This window comes from Octodon degus, unplaced genomic scaffold (assembly GCF_000260255.1).
Source record: "Octodon degus isolate 3935 unplaced genomic scaffold, OctDeg1.0 scaffold00002, whole genome shotgun sequence".
Lineage (NCBI taxonomy): Eukaryota > Metazoa > Chordata > Mammalia > Rodentia > Octodontidae > Octodon > Octodon degus.
In genome coordinates this window covers 31,915,737-31,937,208 of record NW_004524578.1, presented here as the reverse complement: position 1 = coordinate 31,937,208, position 21,472 = coordinate 31,915,737, and the positions used below count along the sequence as shown (strand labels likewise).

Sequence of the window (21,472 nt, the reverse complement as noted above, 5' to 3'; positions counted from 1 at the left end):
CCCTTATGAAATATTTAATGAAAAGAGAAATTTAACAATATATCTTTTCTATAATAACTAATAAAAGATGAGTATTAGATAAAGAACAAAAGAAAAATATAATGAAGTTATTTGGAATTGTTTGTTTGTGTTGCCATGAGGGAAGTTCTTTGATGAACTTTCAGTTTTTAGTTCTTTATTGCTATTACATCACAGTGCTTTGATAAATTCAACATTTAATTTTAAAAGTAAATATATTTTTTCCAGCTCAAAAGCCCCAAACTATTACATATTAATTTTTATGAGGTCCAAATTCTGGTATGTACATAAAGTTTTTAAGTATCCACTAGTGGGTACATTCCTCTTCTTTGTCTCCATCTCTATCTTTCACTCCATCTCACATTTCAGTATAGTTCAAGTTTCTGCATTTGAGAATGCTAGAAGGGAAGCATTCTGCAAAGAAATTCAAAGTGATTCTATGAGACTAAAGTTTGCACACAAAGTCACTAAGAAAAGACATAGGTAAAATAGCATGTTTGAATCTGTATTGAAGGAACCATGCTCCAAAATGAACTTCTAGAGCTTTGCTTGACTGTGAGCCTTAAAAGCAATCTTATAAATGTAACAGTAACCAAGACCAGTTTGAAGCCAGGTGAACAGAAAAAGAGCCCCCATTCCCGGAGGAAGCTAGACAGGCCAAGACTGGATGGCCTCCACTCGAGGCCCAGTGGACCCAGCCATCCCCATGCAATACAAGGACAAAGGCCCAGCAAATGAAGCTCTAGTGTCCAGCCCATAACAAAGCAGGTGTTCACATAAAACTTTGCACAAAGGTAGCATTGTCCTCAACAAGTGCAATGTAAATGCTTCTCAGAAATAGTTCTGTACAGGGCAGACAAGGGATAGAAAAAAATAACAAGGGGAAACAGCTGCAACAGAGCTGCTCTGGGTGTTAATCAAGCCATATCCCACACCACAAGAAGGCTTATATCAAAGACCTTAATTTTCCCCAAAGGCCTTGTTTTTACCTTGATTTAACAATTCTCACTGGTAGCATCTGTTGTCTTCATCCATGCAGGCCCCAAGCTGGAAGTTCTGTTGCTCCTGCCAGCTTGTTGTTGGTAGCCCCTCAAGGAGAAACACTCCCTGCAAGGAGATTTGGCTTTATTTTTATCCTAGTTAAGTCCCTATCCAATCCATTAACAGCTAGGTTAACCTTGGTCCAGGGCATTTCCTGGAGAAGCTATAACCAGCTGGGGTTAATGAACTCTCCCTACCATTAATTCCTGGGAGAGGCCATTGGCCTGAATTGTTACTTAATTACTCTTCTGTGTACAGCTTCATAAAGCAATGAAATGCCTTCTTTCAGGAAGAAGGGAGATGGTAATGGGGGTCATGAGAGGCCATTAATTTTACAAATAATTTGTTAGAAACTACAGTATGTTAAGAAGTCACTCTGGCTCACAAATCAACTCACAGTGGCCCTCATTAAGTAGGTATCTGAAACTTCACAGGTTTCCTTGACTCGTATACACAAATTGTCCCAAATTATGCAGAATCTGGCCAAAATTTATACACATTCAGGTATACATAAACATATCCCTCATATTTCATAACTATTCTCTTCCTACAGTTGTCAGGACAACCCCAGTGGAGACACTTGGACACATCCCAGACATTTCCATGTTACAAACCTCTTGTGGGCAACCTCTCTGTGTTTCAGGCCTTTCTCTTTCTCCAGAGCTCTTCTCTCTCCCCACATGGTGATGTCACCACCCGTACAGGTCCATAGACGCAGATTCATTTGCTTCCTGCTGACCAAATCAAAGGAGGCTATTTATATCAGTAAAAAAGGAAAAAGGGATTTATTCAAAGTGAGCTCTGAGATCGAAGAGCCTTGTAACTAAATCACCATCTCACTTTGTACATGAGGTTAGCATGTTTAACAATAAGGAATAGTGGAAAAGGAAATGGTATGAGGCAATAGACACCTTCATACTTGTTCCATACCTCTGTGACCCAGACCTCTTCCTCCCTTGACTAAGGAAGTGAAACTGAATGTTGACCTTCTGGTGCTGGTGTAGTCTGCTGGGGGGGGGGGGTGTTATGCTCTAACCTCAAGAAGTTTGGAGATGCCACTTGTCTCTAAAGGAAAAAAAATCTAACTTTTAAAGTTCCATTTTGCCATGGCACTTACACTGGTAGATGCAAGGAAGAGCTGCAAATCCATGGTCCTTCTCAGGGAAAGCCTGGGGCTTTGTGCCTCTCTTTTTGTCTGCTCTTGGTTCTGCTGGACTGTGTCCACCCTGCAAACACTTGGCTCTGCCCTTGTCCACCACACTTCTTCCCACAGCTACCAACCTTTCCAAGATTGGGATAGCCTACCTGCTTTCTCTGTACCATTTGGTTTAAAATTGTGACACCTGCTACACACACACACACACACACATACACACACACACACACTGCCTTTCTTCTTACCCTGTTCACCGGTTGATTTTTTTCACTGTGTTTATTATATAAAATGAAATTGACTTTTTTATTTTGCTGACTTTGTCACTCCTGTATCCCTCCAACACACACACACACACACACACACACACACACACACACACTGTGTGCACCTACCTTCTAAGGTGAATTCTGAAAGCAGAAATGCTCCAGCTTATTCTGTTCTCCCCCCCCCCCCACACACACACACCATGTGCCTGGAGAACACAGGTTTTGTTCAGTGTTTTAAATGCATGCTGTATGAATGAGTAGTTAATTGGGCGCATGATGGGATCCTACCAGAAGCCGAAAGGCCCAAAGTTCCCATTTTAGTTACCTTTGTGCAGGAAGGAAGGCTTAGCCACTAGGAAAATGAAAAACAGAGGCCGCCCCTTCACAGGGCCTAGAAATCAAGATTCTTCTCACTCTCTACCGATGGCCTTCCTCACCGCGTGCACTCCGGCCACCACCCCACAGAAATGCTCCGGCTACCCGCAGTCCTTCCCCAGGCCAGGCCAGTGTTCTGGGCGCTGGCCCCGCAGCTCACTCGGGCTTATGCCAACGACATGAAATTTGGTGTGGACGCCCGCGCCCTCATGCTTCAGGGTGTAGACCTCCTGGCCGATGCCCTCACCATGACAATGGGGCCAAAGGGAAAAACAGTGACTACTGAACAGAGTTGGGGAAGTCCCAAGGTAACTAAAGATGGTGTGACTGTTGCAAAGTCAATTGATTTAAAGGATAAATACAAGAATATTGGAGCTAAACTTGTTAAAGATGTTGCCAATAATCCAAATGAAGAGGCCCAGGATGGCACTGCCACAATGACAGTCCTAGCACGCTCTATTGCCAAGGAAGGCTTTGAGAAGATCAGCAAAGGCACAAACCCCATGGAAGTCAGGAGAGGGGTGATGTTAGCTGTTGATGCTGTGATTGCTAAATTTAAGAAACAGTCCAAACCCGTGACAACCCCTGAAGAAATTGCTCAGGTTGCTACAATTTCTGCAAATGGCAACAAAGAAATTGGCAACATCATATCTGATGCCATGAAGAAGGTGGGCCGGAAGGGCGTCATCACAGTGAAGGATGGAAAAACCCTGAATGATGAATTGGAAATTATTGAAGGCATGAAGTTTGATCGAGGATATATTTCTCCATACTTTATTAACACATCAAAAGGCCAGAAATGTGAATTTCAGGATGCCTATGTGCTACTGAGTGAGAAGAAAATCTCTAGCGTCCAGTCCATTGAACCTGCTCTTGAAATTGCCAATGCTCACCGGAAGCCCTTGGTCATAATTGCTGAGGACATTGATGGAGAAGCTCTCAGTACCCTGGTTTTGAACAGGCTGAAGGTTGGCCTTCAGGTTGTTACTGTCAAAGCTCCAGAGTTTGGTGACAACAGGAAGAACCAGATGAAAGATGTGGCAATTGCAACTGGTGGTGCGGTGTTTGAAGAAGAGGGTTTGATGTTAAATTTTGAAGATGTTCAGCCTCACGACTTAGGGAAAGTTGGAGAGGTTATCGTAACTAAAGATGATGCCATGTTTTTGAAAGGCAAAGGTGACAAAGCACAAATTGAAAAACATATTCAAGAAATCACTGAGCAGTTAGAAATCACAACCAGTGAATATGAGAAAGAGAAACTGAATGAGCGGCTGGTGAAGCTTTCAGATGGAGTGGCCATGCTGAGGGTTGGTGGGACAAGTGACTTCGAGGTGAATGAAAAGAAAGACAGGGTCACAGATGCCCGCCCTCAATGCCACTAGGGCCACTGTGGAGGAAGGCATTGTGCTGGGCGGTGGGTGTGCCCTGCTCCGTTGCATTCCTGCCCTGGACACCTTGACTCCTGCTAATGAAGATCAAAAAATTGGCATAGAAATTATTAAGAGAACTCTGAAAATCCCTGCGATGACCATTGCGAAGAACGCGGGTGTGGAAGGATCTTTGATAGTAGAGAAAATCCTGCAGAGCTCCTCTGAAGTTGGTTATGATGCTACACTTCAAGATTTTGTGAATATAGTAGAGAAAAGGATCACTGACCCAACAAAGGTCGTAAGAACTGCTCTGCTGGATGCTGCAGGGGTGGCCTCTCTGTTAACAATGACAGAAGTTGTGGTCACAGAAATCCCTAAGGAGGAGAAGGACCCTGCCATGGGTACCATGGGTGGGATGGGGGGCGGGATGGGCAGTGGGATGTTCTAACCTACAAAGCGCTTGGCCTTCGCTCATGAACTGTGACAGGAAGCACCCTCCTGGGTCCTCCCAGTAACTGGAGACTTACATGAAGGAGATGAAGAGCAGGCTGGCTGGTGCAAGGAAGCCACATGCCCACCATTGCTGGTTTCAGCTACAATATATATAATGGTTTACCGCTGTCATTGTCCATGCCTACAGATAAATTATTTTGTATTTTTGAATACAAAAACATTTGTACATTCCTGAAACTGGGTGTCAGAGCCACATATGAGTATACTGCTTTAAACTTCAAATCACGGAAGCAATTCTACTACTATTTTGTTACGGTCAGGATTCTAGTGCTTGCCGTCACAGACAGAAGTCAGAAGCAGCCTTTCTGTGGAGTGGAAGAACAATGGTGTACAAAATAAAGATCATTGCAACAAGCTTTGTGTAATAAAAATCTGTTTAAAGTTAAAAAAGAAATCAGATTCTTGGAACCTAGCACTGCATAGAATGGCTCCATTATGAAGCCCTCAGACCCAGTTGAGACTCTGATTGCAGGAAAGAGAAGCCATTGCCCCCTACCCTACTGTGACATCTGGAGTCATGACCTCTCAGAAGGTTCTGAGATTCTACTGAGATTCTTTTCTAGTAGGAATAGATTTGACTCCTCAGAAGCCAATTGACTAGGGCAGGATTGGAAGACAATACACTGCAGAAGGAAAGTAGAGTTTGTAGAAGAAATAGAGAAAACACTAGAAACTTAAGGGCCAAGATAACCACAAAATTTACTTCTGCTTGGTTTTCTGAGCTCATTTTGATACTGTGTTAGTATCCCAAAGTCCATGTGGAGGCCTAGCAGGGGAGCAGAGATATTTCTTAGATGTTTGATGCTCCCATATTGATGCCCCTGGAGAGGGCCTTAAGGAGAGCAAGTTGATTTAGAGAAACAGGAACTTTAGATTTGATAACCTTCATTTCTTCTCAATATCTAGTATAAAATTACAAGTAGGTTTATACTAGTAGGCTATCTCTGAATGTATTTTCTAGCAGGACATGTATTGAATCTTCTGCCCTTATCCCTGTACCCTCATTGCTTTCTTACTGAGGCATAGTCAGATTGGGTACAGGACAAACAGAAAGCTGGGCAGTTTGTGGATGGATTAAGGTGACTGGAGGGAAGAAACAAGTTAAATTAGTTTCTGCCTCAATGACTCTGCACTTCATGAATGTACTCGTTTCTCTAATTCATTAGATACATCTCTGCTGGCATTTTAGAGAATGGAAGACCAAAGGGAAGTTCATCAAGATTACCAGTAAGTAATCATGATGGTACAGAGACACATGCAAAGGCCGAGGTGGGGATCAGGTCTGCTGCAAGTTCCTTCACTACCTCCTTGCAACAACTACCCAGCCGGCCCCCATTGCACCTTTTCCAAGCACCTCATTCCCTCATAAAGTGGTAACGATTGTAAATTCTCCATCCAAGCTGGCTTTTCCAAGGTAGATCTCTGTTTCCCAATATTATGCTTTATTCCTGCCCAAAACAAAGTCCCTAAACCTTAATACCTTATTCCTGGTTAATTGCTTTGGAGACAAACCAATGAACTAATTCTTGAGCAATAAATAGAAAAGTTTATTGAGAGCCTCCTATGTGTCGTAAAGCCTTTCTCGACTATTCTAAAAGTATCAATTATTTCACTGAAATTTATTTTTTAATGTTTTATTTATTTGCTTATTTATTTGGTACATGGTCTTGTTATGCAGCTCAGACTCATAGTGATTCTCCTGTCTCAGCCTCCTCAGTGCTGGGATTACAGGCATGCACCACCATGCCCAGTTCCAGGCCAGCACAGCACAGGACCTGCATGGCATGCTGTACTGGGGATAGAACCCAGGTCCTTGTGCTTGCCAGGCAAGCACTTAGACTGCCAAGCTATCTCCCCAGATCCCTGAAATTTATTTTTTAAAAGATACTTCTCTTCTTGAAATCTGAGCCTGGAGATTTCTGTGCTTGCTCAGTGGAATGGCTGTCATGACAGAATCACAAACACTCTAGTAGGCAAATGGAAGAAAAGGAGGGGTAGGATGAGAGGGGGAAAGATGGAAGCAGGTAGAAATCTTTCTTGTCTCTGTATAAAACTGGCCCAACCAGGAGTGGCATACCAGGTGCCTAGATAAAAATACCAATAAAAATGTATTGCATGAGCAGCTTTCGTGAACAATTTAGGAAAGGTTGCTAAGGGAAACAATTCTCTCCATTGCAAGTGGCTATTTAGGGAAACAGTTTTTCATTAAACCAGTGTGGAGGTGTATCACAGACTAACCGGCCCACAACCTCCTAAACAAGTGGACAGTGAAGGCTTAAATAAAAGAAACCAATGGTATGATTTTAGGACTCCAGGAGGATCAATACCTGTAGCCGAATTCAAGGTTCTCTGGGGGCTGAGACAAAGACCTTCTCTGGGTGGCCTGTATTTATTTGTTCTTCAAACAAATAAGGGAGGATTGTGAGGAAAGTAGAGAATAGAGCAGGACCTTGGGAGTCAGTCCAAAGACTTTCTCAAGTGGTAAATTATGCTAATTACGTCTAGGTTGACATTCACCACAGGAGTGAGAAACCTACAGCTACGGTCTCTATTTAGTTAATTGGGGTTGGATCTAGGCATCCTCAGCCATGACTGTAGCTTGTCCCTCACAACCACGTCATAGACCACTACATATCTCAGCCAGCAACCCTGATTCATAAGGGTTCACTTACTATAAAGCCACTGAGACAGACTCACAAGTAAACATACAAAGCCAATTGATAAATTTTAAATCCTACTCAGAGCCACTTCATAGCAGTTTCTATCAGAGATGCACTATTATTTTGAGCACTTTAGAAAAGAAAGCCCAGAAAAGACATCCCTTGTTCGAGTTGAGAAATCTTTTTTCTTTTTCCCAATGGTACCAGGGATCGAACTCAGGACCTTGCACTTGCCACACAAGCACTTATTCCACTGAGCTATTTCCCCCAGCCCTGAGATGAGAAATCTTACAACAAATTATAGACCATGACTAAGAAATATGATTTTTAAGAATGAAAAAGAGAAACGATGTTCCCAGGAAGAGCACGGCTGATAGATTGACTTCCTGATGTCCCTCTTGACTCAGGAATTATTGATCTTAAAATAACCAGCTTTTATTTATTTGGGCTCTGAATCCATAGATCAGAAAAAATGGAAATCTTAAAGTTGGCCCAGTCAAAGAGGAACATTATCAGTCTGAACACGGACCTTGAAAAGGACATGCAGAGGATAGATGAAGCAAATCAGGAGCTGCTTCTCAAAATCCAAGAGAAAGAACACGAGATTCAGAAGTAAGTAGCAGAGGTTGAAGAGGAAGATTTTCAATCCAAAGGAAAGGAGTGGGAAGAAAAGGCTAAACTCAGTTTCTATACTTAGAGACCTATATCTTGTGAAGCAGTAACTGTAAGTTTCAAGTAGATTATTTACAAACTAGGTCATAGATGAATTGAGAAAAGCATGGGGTGTTTGGCATGGAAGTCAACCAGATCTTACTTTGAGTGCCTCAGAAATGATTCTGAGTCCATGGTTCCAGTCAAGATGGATTTCCCACTTCAACTACACATATCTCATTATTGAAGTGTCCTTCAAACTGATCTCTGTGTTTTATCTGTTCCAAAACTGCCAATCATGAGTCATCCACCATTCTTGTGTCACACAGGTTAGAAATTGAGATCACCCAGTTGGGAGACTCAGCAAAAGAGGAGGAGTGGGAGAAAGACAACTTCTCTGTGCTGGAAAATGAAAGAGCCTTGCAGAAGCTGGAAGAAAAGACAGCCAGACTTGTAAGTGCAACGCTGGGAAGAGTCACTCAGGAGGCCCCTTTCTCACTTAGTCTCTTTTTACATGCTCTTCGCATGACAGAGTGGGGCCCTGCACTGAAGGGAGCAAGTGGAGAGTAGGGTTTCTTTGGTGATGTTTAATGTTGGGAAACTCTACGAGGAGAGATCTATATTCCTGTGGAGTTGGCACATTCCTGTTGTTTTGATCTCAAGATCTACTTACACCATTCAAGTAAGATGGAGTTACTGCCACTGCGAGAGGGACAGCAATCAGCTGCGTCGAAACAGGTGACAATGATGTGCCCTTGCAGACTTCTGTCTACTTCTTTCTCTCCCCAGGAAAAGAAGAACGAGACTCTGGTCCATAGTATAACAGAACTGCAGAGAAAGGTGGGGGAGCTCTGTGTTCCCCAGTGTCCCCACAGCACCCTCATTAGCCAAGAGGTGGGGGAGAAGGAACCCCTGTATCAACAGGCCTGAGCTTAAAGTGGGTGCTGCCTGTGACCCAGGCTCCCAAAGCTGAGCTTACTCCTGTAAGCCACCATTTTTGTCTGTGAGCAAAAGGTGAAGGATGTAAATGATAATTTTTTATGTATTTAGTACAGGGTCTATAGGGTCTTACTATGTAGATCGGACTCATAATGATCCTCCTGTTTTCAGCCTCCCAAGCACTGGGATTACAGGTGAGAGCCACGACGCTCTGTCTCATTCACCATCTCAATGTGCCCCGGGGGCAGCACCAGCATGGCAGGCTGGGGATCAAACCCCAGTCCTTGTGTCTGCCTAAGCAGGCACTTTAATCCGCTGAGCTATCAGGCTGGCCCAAAGGACTGAATGAGATCCTTAGAGATTATATATGCCTGGGTTCTTCATTTTCTCAAAAGAAAACAGCCCAGAAGACACTCTGTAGAAATGACTGGTACCTTCAACAGAGACTTTAAAATACACAAACACAGCTAACTCAATCCCCAGTGATATCCTTTCCCTTGCTTAGGCATGTCCTCTACCCCAACTCCTGTTCAGAGGACAATGGGCTTGCTCTGGTTGCTGTCCTCTCTGGCCCATGCCCTGAACAGCCCTACAAGAATCAGAAGTTGGGGGAACATCCTATCTTGAGTGAACATTAATCCTGATATATGAGACTAGTGAAAAGAGGACAGAGATAGAACATCAGATATCTACTACTAGGCTGACATCTTTTATCAAGCTATAATTACTGATCCACACACATCAAAGCTTGTCCAGGATGTCCCTATTATTTTAACTAATGTATTTTTATTTGAAATATATATATATTTTTATTTGAAACTGTAGCTTGCAAAGAAATCACACAAGACAACCAAGTGTGAACAATGCGATCTGGACAGAGCCCCTGAGGAGTTGGAGGTAAATATAAAAAAATATCCTGCGTGGGTTTGGATGGTGACCAGGAGACAAGCTGTTGAATCAGAAGAGAAGATAAACTTGGAACAAATGTTTTGAATTTTTCTCCCATGTCAGGTTTCAGCCCGAGCTCCAAGGGGCTGAGTTCTCTTCCTCCACCCTCAGTATAGTTTTACTCTGAAACCAGATGGTTTATTCTGTCTTCTGTTAGGAAGAATAGGGCACCAATACATAGGTAACAGTTCAAGCAGTTGACAAATAGCTGCACCACTTAATTGGATGGGTTAATTTGGGCAATGTAATCACTCCCTTGCAAACTCAATTTGAGGATAAAATGAGATTATGCATAAAATATTCTTTTTCTAAGCCCTCACAGAGTTGCACAACTTTATGATCTAAAAGGATGGCTGGGATGTAGAAATTCAGCAGACTAATGGTATGCTTGCTTCAAACCCTTGTGACTGGCACCATTGGGCTGAAACTATGTCTTTTGAAATGCTTGGCTGATTAGCCCCAGATGCAACTGACAGACATGAAAACTGCTACTGTGACCCTTCTGTGTGCCACCATACCCTGGACAGTGAAGTAGTCTCCTGGCCACCCTCCCTGCTTCTACTCTTAATCCTAAACGAGCCATTGTCATGCACAGAAAAATCTGCCTTTAAAGATATAAATCAGATTGTGTGTTGATACTTCAAGCCCTCTCCTGGTTTCTTGTTGCAATTAGGGACCAAACTCTTTTCAGAAGCTGCAGAGTCCTACATAATCTGGCTGCTCTTTGCCTTTCCCACTTTTTCTCCCTCTCTGGGAAGCTTCAATTCCTGCATACCAGATTTAACCTACTTTCCAATCTTGACCTTGGCCGTATCTCCCCCATAGAAGATAGTTCTTCCAGATCTCCATTTTACTAATATTTATTATCTGGATTTCAATGCCAGTGTTACCTCACTAAACCACCTAACACATGATGCCCTGATACCAACCCCACACACTAAATTGTATTGGTAATCTGTTTTTAATTTATTTGTATTCATACCATTGTCATGTTACATGTTAGGCTCCCCAATGAGAGACCACTGTGAGGTTGGAAACTCCACCTCTTCCCCTTTGTCTCAGTTACTTTTCAGTCATTGCTGAGACAAAATACCTGACACTCAAAATTAAGGAAGGAAAGGTTTATTTAGCTCACGGTTTATGGCGGTTTCAGCCCATACTTGGGTGGCTCCAAGGCAGAGTAGAACATGGCAGAGAGCCGCAACTCATAGCTGCAGAAAACATCAAAGAGCAAAGGCAAGGGCATCAGCTGCAGCTTCTAGCCAGCCTCTCTCCCCTCTTTATGTTATAAACAAGCTACCCTGTGGTGGAGTGGTAGAACCCACACACTGTCCATGCCTTCCTCTGGTTTGGGATAAGGTTGTTTACAAAGTGAGAACCCTGGCTCCCTGCTGAGTGATTTAATTAAATGTACTTCTCAAGTTGACACAGTGTATCAACCAATACATCCCTATTGGTCAGCACTCTCTCGTACACACCTACCCTTCATACCCATGCCTACTGCTAATGAAGAACAGTGTTTTATTCATTTATGAAAAGAAGTTGGAGAACAAATATGGGGAGGGTAAAGAAGAGAACAGAAGCCTGGATTCTAATTTTAAAAAGGAACAGAAGAAGTGAAGTATTCAATGCTGAATTTATTTCCAAAAGAAAAAGCAAGAAAGCCAAGAACTCAAGTTTAGGGATGAGAATAAAACCAGATGAAAGCCATATGCAGAGGGGTGGGGTCACCAAGCAGCTGCAGAAAACCATGGGATGGTTTAACCTCTGTGTCAGAGAGACACCAGAAACCATGCCCAAGTGCTCTTCAGCAGCCTGAGAGATGATCTTTGCATAAGAGGCAATTTTCACCTTGCTGATACCCTTCCCTTTCTATAGGTTAAGTTACACCAGTTGGAATCTTCCTGTGTAGACCAAGAAAGGAAACTGGTCAAGGTAACATGCGAACTTCAATGCTACTTCTCCCCAACAAAGGGTTGCTTGATCTTTGGTCAATCTAATGCATTCTGTAAATGACTGACTGTAACCAGGCTCCTGTCTGAGGCTCACGTTGGAGACAGCAGGTGGCAAGGAGAGATGAAGTACAAACACCCCACCACATCATCTTATATGTAACGGGTTTCATCCTATCCTCTATATCTTTTTCTCCCCACTAGGCCCAAGTAATTCTCATTTGGACTATGAAACATGATTTATAAAACATATCCAAAATGAAATTAATTTATACATATATATGCAAAAAATTAGAAAACTCCACTTTGAGTCTGAGCCACAGGAGGAACCATGTAAACACCTTCCTGGAGTAGGGTCCAGTGAATGTCTTGGCTTCCTAGGTAATAGAAGACTACACATTCGTAGTGCAGCTCTGTGAAGACCAAGCCCTCTGCATAAAGGTACAACTTCTTGGCTAAGTGACAGAAAAAGTGTTTCTAATGGAAAGGTTAAAATACCCTTGGCTGTTAACATAATCCTATCTAGAATTTTAGTTTTTTCATGGTGGTGCTATCAGGAGACTTTAAAGTCAGCAGCGTGCCATCGCCACTATCCCTTGACGGTCTCTGGACTCCCAGTAATCCCACCCTGTAGCGAGTCCTTCCGGCTTCTTCCATGTCAGTGGTGAGGTAGAATCAGAGAACAGGAGCGGCAGAGGTGTGGGGGTCTACGCTAGCAGAGGAAGTCATAGCAGGAATTCCACACACCCCTGTCATAGCGTAGCAAGTGCTTAAGCTTAGTGGAGACCATAGCATTGAGTGAAATAAATTAGACACACAAGCCTAAACATGGTATGGTTTCTCTTATATGAAAATCCCAAAATATGAACAAAGAGCTACATAAGAGATAGACAACAGGAAGTAGGGGGTAGATCTTTTTCAAATGGGAAGCTGATGGAGATGGAGAGGAGGGGAGGAAAGGGGGATGAGAAAAGCACTAATATGTGCTGTGCACGTGCACCAAACCCACACGGGGAGTGTGAGCATGTGGCACTGCAAAAGTGAACAAAAAAAAAGGAAATTGTTTAAATGATAGTGATACGTTTGGAAAAATCACCTGTAGGAAATAACTGGCTTCCTTTTCTTTTGTTGAAGAAGTACCAGGAAACTTTGAGGAGAATAGAAGAAGAGCTAGAGACTCGATTCCTTGAGAAAGAAGTGTGAGCTTTGGCAAACAAAAGAACACCGTGGTTTAGTGGTAACTCCGCCTCAGCTTGGTCCCGGTGTACACGCACAGCCCAGGGCCTGCGGCAACACGTTTCCCCTCTACCGGAATCTGGTCGAGCCCTGCTAGACCACACAAACCGTAGAACTCCAGCCCTAGAGAGTGACTGCACAAATCCATCTTCCTTAATAACTGTATCACATTGGCACTTGGGCTCATAGTATGGGCAGCACGTGTATACTAAAAAGTGTTTGTGGCAGACAACCTGCCCCAGGATATTCCTTATATTTCAAAAAAGACCTTACAAGTAATACCACCCTCTCTTTCTCCAAACGTGGAAGTCACCCATACAAGAAAGACATGAAATGCATTTCTAGACACCCTACAGTTACTATATGATGAAACTCAAAACTGTGCACTCTACTGAGCTCTGAATATGTTGATTAGAAAGGATAAGCCCCCCATTCCTTGAGTTGGTTTAGAGTACAGTGGTACAAAACCAAAATCCTTACTTGTATTTCTTGACCCTCTTTATGAAGTAAAACTTAGTCAGAATGTATTGATGTTTATTAAATAGATATTAAATATTAATCGAAGCTGTATGTAGCCTCTGAGCAGGCCAATGGCCTAGGAGCTAGGTTCTTGGGACCTAAAGACACCTCCAAGTCTCTAGGACCTTTGCTGAGCCTTAAGGAAGCTGCCCTGTTAATTAAGTGAAGATTCTATTATGGAATTGTATAAAAATGTCTTTTGCAGTAGGTGGCTACTAACTACATGTGACTACTGAGTACTCGAAAGGGCCCAGTGTGCCGGAGAAAATGAATTTTTATTTTACTAATTTAATTTACACAGCTACATGCGGTCCGTTACCACAGCATTAGAGAATGTGCCTCTAGGTGATAAAGCTGTCTTTAAGTCGCCATCCAGCAATATGAATATTTGAACACTGTTTTCCATCCCTCTCTTGGTTCTTTTCCCACCAGGTCAAAAGTCTTGAGCATGGAGTCTAAGAGGAGAAAGTGTGAAGGCCAGAATAGTGAGGTGAGCACACCACACCCTCTCCAGCTTCTCTTACTGCTCCTGACTCTCAAGGAGTTTCCAAAAGATACATCACCATATACACATCCAATTTTTTTGTGTGTGAATTTTCCAAGAATTGCCTATTACTCAAAACCATCCTACTCCTAAAACATCCAACAAGATGTTAAGGAACAATTAACACCTCCCACTTTATAAAGAATCCTTCCTGGACCTCAAGTTTATATTTGTAATCCCACTAGAAGTTGTTGGGATTCTAGTGAGTCAATTCAAATCTACCACTTCCAGTGCAGTCCATGCTGAGAATAAAAACTCCAAGGCATATCTGCAGTTATGCGGAGACAAGGAGTCCTAAGTCCAGACATCTGGGTACCCAAGGCCGTACCTAAGTTTTATTCATTCATGAAGAAGGGAAGGGCTTGGGGATGAGTGAATGTGAAAGTGATGGGGAATTGGTGGGTGTTGTGAGCTGGGCTTGGTAAGAAGTTCAAAATCACCTCGGCAATGTGCAGAGAAGGATATGCAGAAAGAGTAATCTCCATGTCACAATTGGGATAGTATCTAATATTTTGGGTACTTCAGCTCTAACGTGTAATCTTGTAGGCCGTGGGAAGTCATAGCCCCTATCCTGAGGAAGCTCACCTCAGCTAGTAGTGTGAAGCATTGGAGCTTCATCTGGTCTCATCCCAGCTCACACAAAGGACCAGGGCGTGGGGGCTCCAGGGAAACATGCCTGCCATCTTCAAGGACTACCCCCAGCACCTCAGCTAGACCAATATGCATTGCTGAAAGCCAACTGAAGTGATAAGGAAAAGTCCTAGCCAGCTCTGTACATATCAATACATGGAGATGGGGTCAGGCTCAACCAAAGCAGAGAGAATTGCTCTCTTCCAAGGAGAGTCACTCAGTCCTCCACACTCTTCAGGGCATAAGGAATAACAAATTCTCCAAAAGCTAGTCTAAGAGAATTCAGAGTGGAAGCAAGGAGGGGATGCTCTCTACAATGAAAGCCAGCACATGGCATCCACTCCACCCTTCCAAACTCCTGCAATTGTATGTTCTTTCCTGCAGATCCCAGTAGAGTGCTGGATAGTTCACAGCACAGGGCCCTAAGCATCCCTCACCCAGAAATTTTATGCAGTCAAAAAGAACTAGTTTTAATAATAACAAAGAATTCATCTCTTCATTAAAAGACCATACAAATCATTATTTATTTGGTACAGGGTCTTATTACACAGCTCAGACTCATAGTGATCCTCCTGTCTCAGCCTCCCCCATGCTGGGATACTGGTGTGCAGCACCATGCCCAGTTTTTCTGTGGTCAGCATGGCACACCTGGGGTTTCAGGCCACTATGGGATCCTTGAGCTTGCCAGGAAAGGGCTTAGGCCACTGAGCTATCTCCCTAGCCCTTCCTTTCCTTTTTTATTCCATCACAGATTATGTGCCTATTAATTGGTACCACCCATACCCTCCTAAAAGCCACACCTTTGAACCTGTGACACTTTGGGGGACATCTACATATAAGCCTACTGATGTTTAAGCAAGTTCACAAAGAGACTGCCTAAGCAATTGACTATCCAGCATTCTGGATACCCTCACTTGAGCTGTAGACCTGAATTTGTAATCCAGAAAGTTTCTAATTCTAATTCCATGAACCTCATCTCTACAACTCTAAAATCTTATAATTCCTCTCCTTTTCGATCTCACAAGTAAGTTAAAACCACAAATAAATATTTTGGAAAAGAAATGTGACTGAAATCTAGAAATCTTTGTCTTTACACTGTTACAGCTTTCAAAGCTTCTCTCTTAGGAGACCTCTGGGCAGTCTAACAACTGGTAAAGTCCTCCACATTAGGAGGAAGATGGGCACACTTTACAGGACTAAGAATGGGAAGCCAGGACCAGCCCCATAGCTCAGCAAACTAAAGCACCTGCTTAGGCAGAGTGCAGAGGCCGGGTTTCAATTCCCAGCCTGCTGTGCTGGCCCCAACCCCAGGGTGCGACTAAGACTGGGTGTGGTGGTGCGTGCCTGTAATCCCAGCACTTGAGAGGCTGAAAACAGGAGAATCACTCTGAGTACTATCTACATAGTGAGACCCTGTAGACATTGTACTAAATACATAAGAAAAAAAAGAATGGGAAGCCAGAGGGTCCAGTGTGCATGCCCAGTCCAACTGCTCAGTAGCTATACTACCTTCCACATCACACTAAATCTTTAGTTTATTCCTACTAGTATGTAAAATGGTAATAAAATAGTCATAAACATGTAAAAGACTTCTGTCTTTGAAAGTTATATGCACTTGCCAATATGAAAAGAATTTGTAAAACATTTTTTAAATATAATATTCCACACATCCCTCACTAAATGTTACTTGACAGTGATAACAGTTTCCAGGAAATTCCCTAATATCAATGTTTTCTCTTCTTCTTTCAGTGTACTTCTATCACCGAAATGGCAACATGGTTGGGTAAAAGGTAAGCAAAGTATCTTGACGTAAGCAGTGTGGAAAACTAAGAGCACTCTTTAGCCATCCTGGAAGAGAGCAAAATATAGACAGGAAATACTTTGTACACACATGCATGCACCCGCACACACACACACATGCATGTGCACAAACACACATATCAAATCCGCAAACTAGTGCTATCAACTGTATTCCTCAGTTCTAATGTTATGATTTCATTATGCAAAGGCAAAGTAATCTCACCTTTCCAGTGTTAGAAAGCCAACAATCTTGTAAAAAAAAGGAAAAGAAAAGAAAAGAAGGAAGGAAGGAAGGAAGGAAGGAAGGAAGGAAGAAGAAAGAAAGAAAGAAAGAAAGAAAGAAAGAAAGAAAGAAAGAAAGAAAGAAAGAAAGAAAGAAAGAAAGAAAGAAGGAAAGAAAGAAAAAGAAACATGATCACCTAAAAATAGACACAGGGAATCTTGCATTTCTTTCCTTTCCCTTTCGACAATTTGAATCCGCCTGATGCGTGTGGTTTCCCAGCAGCAACATTTCACAAGAAATGGATTAAAGTGCTCCAAGATCCCAGTTTACCACTTCCTGAGAGGAGATAGAAGAAATAGAAAAATTATTGCAAAACAAGCACCTGATCTAGCCAGCAAATAATAATTGCCCAAACGCTTGTTCAACTGAGAAGGAATTCATGATACCAACACTGGTGTGGATATTACTCCTGAGGGAGTCACGGAGATAGCAAAGTAAAATCGGTAGTCATGAAGTTCTCACACTTTCATGAAGAGGTCAAATTATGCTCAATATGATCTGTTTAAGCAAGCATAAAGAAACATATATTCAGAGTGGTATAAAATATGATTTCAAGAGTTCCATCAAAATAGTTAATATAAAATTATTGGTGCTAAAAGGTCAGCTGCAGTTGTCTGGAAAAATTTAAGAAAAACACTCCTTCATACTAGATAAGTGAAGTATTACATATTCCAATATCCCTACATGCAACATTTTTATAAAAACTAGCAGAATTTTCCCCCCGAACTCCAAGGCTGCCTATAACCACAGAGCTCAACATGGAATCTTCTAGGCAGGTTGAGGACTGACTGCTCTGAAGAGAGCTGGAGGCCTGAAGAGGACCTGAATGAAGACAGCCTGCAACTCTAGCTCATCACGTCTAACGCTAAATGTTGTCCATCTGTTCTGTCCCGACACCTTGTAGGGTACTAGGCAGTAACTCGAGAGAGGGAAACTAGATTATTCCTAGGATTTCTCTGTGAATGTAATCCCAGAACCTTCCCATAGGCACTGTATTAAGTCTGAGGGAGAGAAATGGAGAAAGGTTTGTAAAGACCTTCTATTCTAATTCCACGTAAGCTGCTGTAATAGAATGAATTCTGGCTCCTGTCGCAAAGATAGCTGTAGAAGAAAACTTGAGAAAGCTGGTAGGGAAGGGATTATTTCTGACAGGAAGTAGATAGTGAATTTTTTCTGAGGCAAGAGTCAGCCTGGCATATCTAGGAAGGGGTAATGTAGAAAAAGAAATGGTAAAGGTTCACTTATGCAAATTATTTTAAAACTATAAGGGCTAAGTAAAGAAGAAATAAGATTGTCAGGGTAAAGCTTATAGAAATTTATTAAAATTTAAGATAATATGAATGAAATACCACGATAGTAGATAGAAAACTTTATATCATAGATATAAATTGTCTCCAAATGATTAGTACATTCAACTCAATTCTAATCAAATTCTTCAAAAGATTTTCCATAGAATTAAGTGGAATGATCCTAAAATATCCTATATATGGAACAGTAAAGAGCCAAGAATAACCTAGATATTTTTAAAGATGAACAGGAAGTGTGGAACACACCCTGCTAGATATCAGACCTTACTGTGGAGCAGTAACAATTACAGTAGGGTGGTTCTGGCAAAGAAATGGGACAGCTGACTGACAGGATGGTCAGTTTAGGTCATGAGCAGTGGTCAGAAACAGTGCACACGAGCACTTTGGCATGGGACAGTGGCTCCATGTCAGAGAAGAAAGACTGTTCAATAAGAACGACACAGGGGGAAGATAGCTGCCCATGTCAGCAAAAGATTGGCCCACTACATAAGATATACAGAAAAAATGCATTAAAGACTTAAATGTCAACACAAAATAATCTATGAAATTGCTTGTTTTTTTTCTGCTTAATGACTTGCTACCTCCCCCCCAAAAAAATGGCTTTAACAAGAAATGTTTTCTCATGGTTTCTGTGAGCCACTTTTCTGTGAGCTTCTTAGCTAAATGGGTCTGTCTCAGGGTCTGTCTCGAGCCTGTGGTTTACATGTTGGCCAAAGCTGAAGATATTTGAAGGCTTGTGTTTGGCTGGAGGTTCTAACTCCAAGGTAATTTACTCACATGTCTTGCAGGTTTTTCTAGTATTTTGCAGGCGATCTGTTCCTCCTCAAATGGACCTCTTCAAATGGCTGGCTTCCTCTAAAAATCAGGGGGAAGCCACAGTGCCTTGTGAGGTAGTCTGGGAAGGCACTGTGATAGCCACTGTGTTCTGTTCTAGTAGAAAGGAATCATTAGGTCCCATCGGCACTGCAATAGAGGGAGATCTCTTGAAGGAAAGAGTGAGAGAATCTGTGTACATATTTCAAAACTACTATAGAGTTTTAATTTTTAAAAAATGAGTGTCTTTACAGCCTTGGGCTAGGAAATTATGTTTTAAACAGAACATAGAAAGCATTTCTAACATTAAGAACTTTTGTTCCTTAATACTTTGGAGCAAACAAAAAATATACACTTGGGGAAGCATAAAACATTACATGTAATAAAAAAGGATTGATATCAACAACATAAAAAGAACTTCTATAAATCAATAGGATTCCCTCCCCCACCCCCACTGGCTCAGGCTGCCTTCAAGGAGGGTCTGGTAAGGCATGTGGAGCTCGGGATCGAACCACAGTCCCCTGCGCATGACTGGGTTTGCCCAAGCAGGTGCTTAAACAACTGAGGTAACTCGCAGGCCCTATAAATCAATAAGAAAAACCCACAGCCGGCCAGATAGCTCAGCAGAATAAAGTGCCTTAGGGAGGCGCAGGGGCCAAGTTCCATTCCCAGCATGCCATGCTGGCCCCACTCCCAGGGCACACTGAGACTGGAATAAGACTGGGCATGATGGTGCGCACCTGTAATCCCAGCACTTGAGAGGCTGAAAACAGGAGCACCAGTATGAGTCCAATCTGTGTAGTGAGACCCTGTACTAAATACATTAAAAAAGCCCAAACTAGTATATAAGTTGGAATAATGAGACACACGAAACCAGTAAGTTATGAATAGATGTTCAACATCATTTTTCAACAAGGAAGTGCAAATTGAGAACAAGAGGGATGTTACTTTGCACCCATTTTATTGGAAGAATTTTTAAGGACTGATAATATTAAGTGTTAACAAGGATGTTGGTCCAAAAAATGCATATCTTGCCTGTGGGATATGATTTGATATAAGGCCTTTGGAAAACAATTTGCCAAAATAAAATGAACACAAAATCAGGGGAAAAGATTTATTATAGAAGAGTGGCATGTGCCATAAAAACCAGTATAAGGGAGTGGGACTCCCTTTATAGAGTGACAGGAATGATGACCACACCAGTAAAGATGTTAGGATCTCAAGGTGGACGCGCATGTGCATTCACTGTTTCTGTGCCTATTTTGCTCCTCATCTCCCCACCTGTAGGTAACACAGCTTCCTGGCTCTCTCTTTTCAGGATTTTTCATTGTCTCTTTTTCATCATCCTATTTTTGGTCAGACTGCTGGGATACATGCTCTTGCACATAATTTTTATCAATCCAGATCTCCTTGTCAACACCCTGCCAAAGATACTGAGCAGAAGCAACTTGTGGAAGCTGCGATGTTTCCTTTTTCCATCTCTCACTCTTGAGACAGAGGACCTGTTGCCTCACTGACTCCAAGAAGCATTGTTGGCCTACAGGAGGCAAGCTGGACCACAGCTGTGGATGGGAGATGTCGGAGACTGTGGAAGACAAGATGCTCTTCAGTTTCTCCCTTGAGCATTGTCTATCAGATGGCTTCCTCTTCTGAAATGTTAGTCCAAGATTAGCCTTGCCCAGTAAAGAGCTCTGTCAATAGCTTTTGTGTCTTTATGAATACGCTGAATAGGGCCTGATTCTGTGGCTAAACAAATAGTCCCCTTGAGCGACTAGGGGATTTTTAGATGTTAGGCGAAATTACAGTTGAGCAGTGATTCTAGTGAGTCTCAAACATCTACAGAGATTAAATCCTTAAATTTAGATTACTCACTTTTTATATTAGAATTTTTAAGGCAGTCGTGGAGAAGTTTTAGAGACCAGTACCCAACCTGGCACCCAAAACCCACATACTTATCACAAAGCACCAACACTGCAACTAAGCCTGAATACTGAGGTCTCAGTTTAGGAAAAACAACTCACACATTAACATTTTTTTTTCTTAAAAAACAATACATGTGCCATGTGTTCACTGGCACTTGCTTAAGATATAAGGGATCCTAATATATATATATGTGAATATTTTTACATAAATTACATACATATATATTTTTATATGTATGTAATTTCTTCATAGAATAGAAAAATGAATAGCATAATGAGTTTGAAACTTTGGGCAGGCTAGGGCCTGCAGCTTCAATGTTACCCACTTTTATCTGCTTTGCTCCTCTCTTTTAATAACAGGATGGTTGAACAATCCTAAATTCCATACTACCAGGTTATCAACCTTAGCAGAATAAAATAGTCTTCCAATAGCTCTATCATAAGGTTCAGAGAAGAACACATGCACGCCTACCTGGGGTCAGGTACCTACATTTCACCTATGCTCAGTGTGGCCCAAAGCATAGGCATT

General features: G+C 42.1%; 1 protein-coding gene and 1 pseudogene across 4 annotated transcripts; both read left to right on the top strand.

Moving 5' to 3' along the window:
- The first annotated feature begins 2,948 nt into the window (after nucleotides 1–2,948).
- Nucleotides 2,949–4,674, top strand: LOC101586413 (annotated as a pseudogene).
- Nucleotides 4,675–5,310: 636 nt separating this feature from the next.
- Nucleotides 5,311–20,667, top strand: Tmco5a (transmembrane and coiled-coil domains 5A). Of its 4 annotated transcripts, none has more exons than XM_023712957.1 (12): nucleotides 5,311–5,371; nucleotides 5,906–5,966; nucleotides 7,862–8,011; nucleotides 8,380–8,503; nucleotides 8,840–8,890; nucleotides 9,815–9,886; nucleotides 11,816–11,872; nucleotides 12,271–12,330; nucleotides 13,024–13,088; nucleotides 14,077–14,134; nucleotides 16,568–16,601; nucleotides 20,426–20,667. In XM_023712957.1, exons 2-12 carry the CDS (start codon nucleotides 5,932–5,934, stop codon nucleotides 20,536–20,538), a joined length of 819 nt encoding a protein of 272 aa, XP_023568725.1. In that variant the 5' UTR covers nucleotides 5,311–5,371; nucleotides 5,906–5,931; the 3' UTR covers nucleotides 20,539–20,667. The 4 variants fall into 4 exon arrangements, with proteins under 4 accessions (XP_023568725.1, XP_004623590.1, XP_023568729.1 ...); XM_004623533.2 differs by having other exon boundaries at nucleotides 16,568–16,608; nucleotides 20,340–20,667; XM_023712961.1 differs by lacking the exon at nucleotides 7,862–8,011 and having other exon boundaries at nucleotides 16,568–16,608; nucleotides 20,340–20,667.
- Nucleotides 20,668–21,472: the final 805 nt, after the last annotated feature.

Excerpts from the sequence above, each read along its gene's own strand:
- Tmco5a (XM_004623533.2), top strand. The coding sequence starts at position 5,932 with ATGGAAGACCAAAGGGAAGTTCATCAAGATTACCA. Across the intron at positions 12,331-13,023 it reads ACCAAGCCCTCTGCATAAAG|AAGTACCAGGAAACTTTGAG; the intron begins GTACAACTTCTT and ends CTTTTGTTGAAG. Across the intron at positions 13,089-14,076 it reads CGATTCCTTGAGAAAGAAGT|GTCAAAAGTCTTGAGCATGG; the intron begins GTGAGCTTTGGC and ends TTTTCCCACCAG.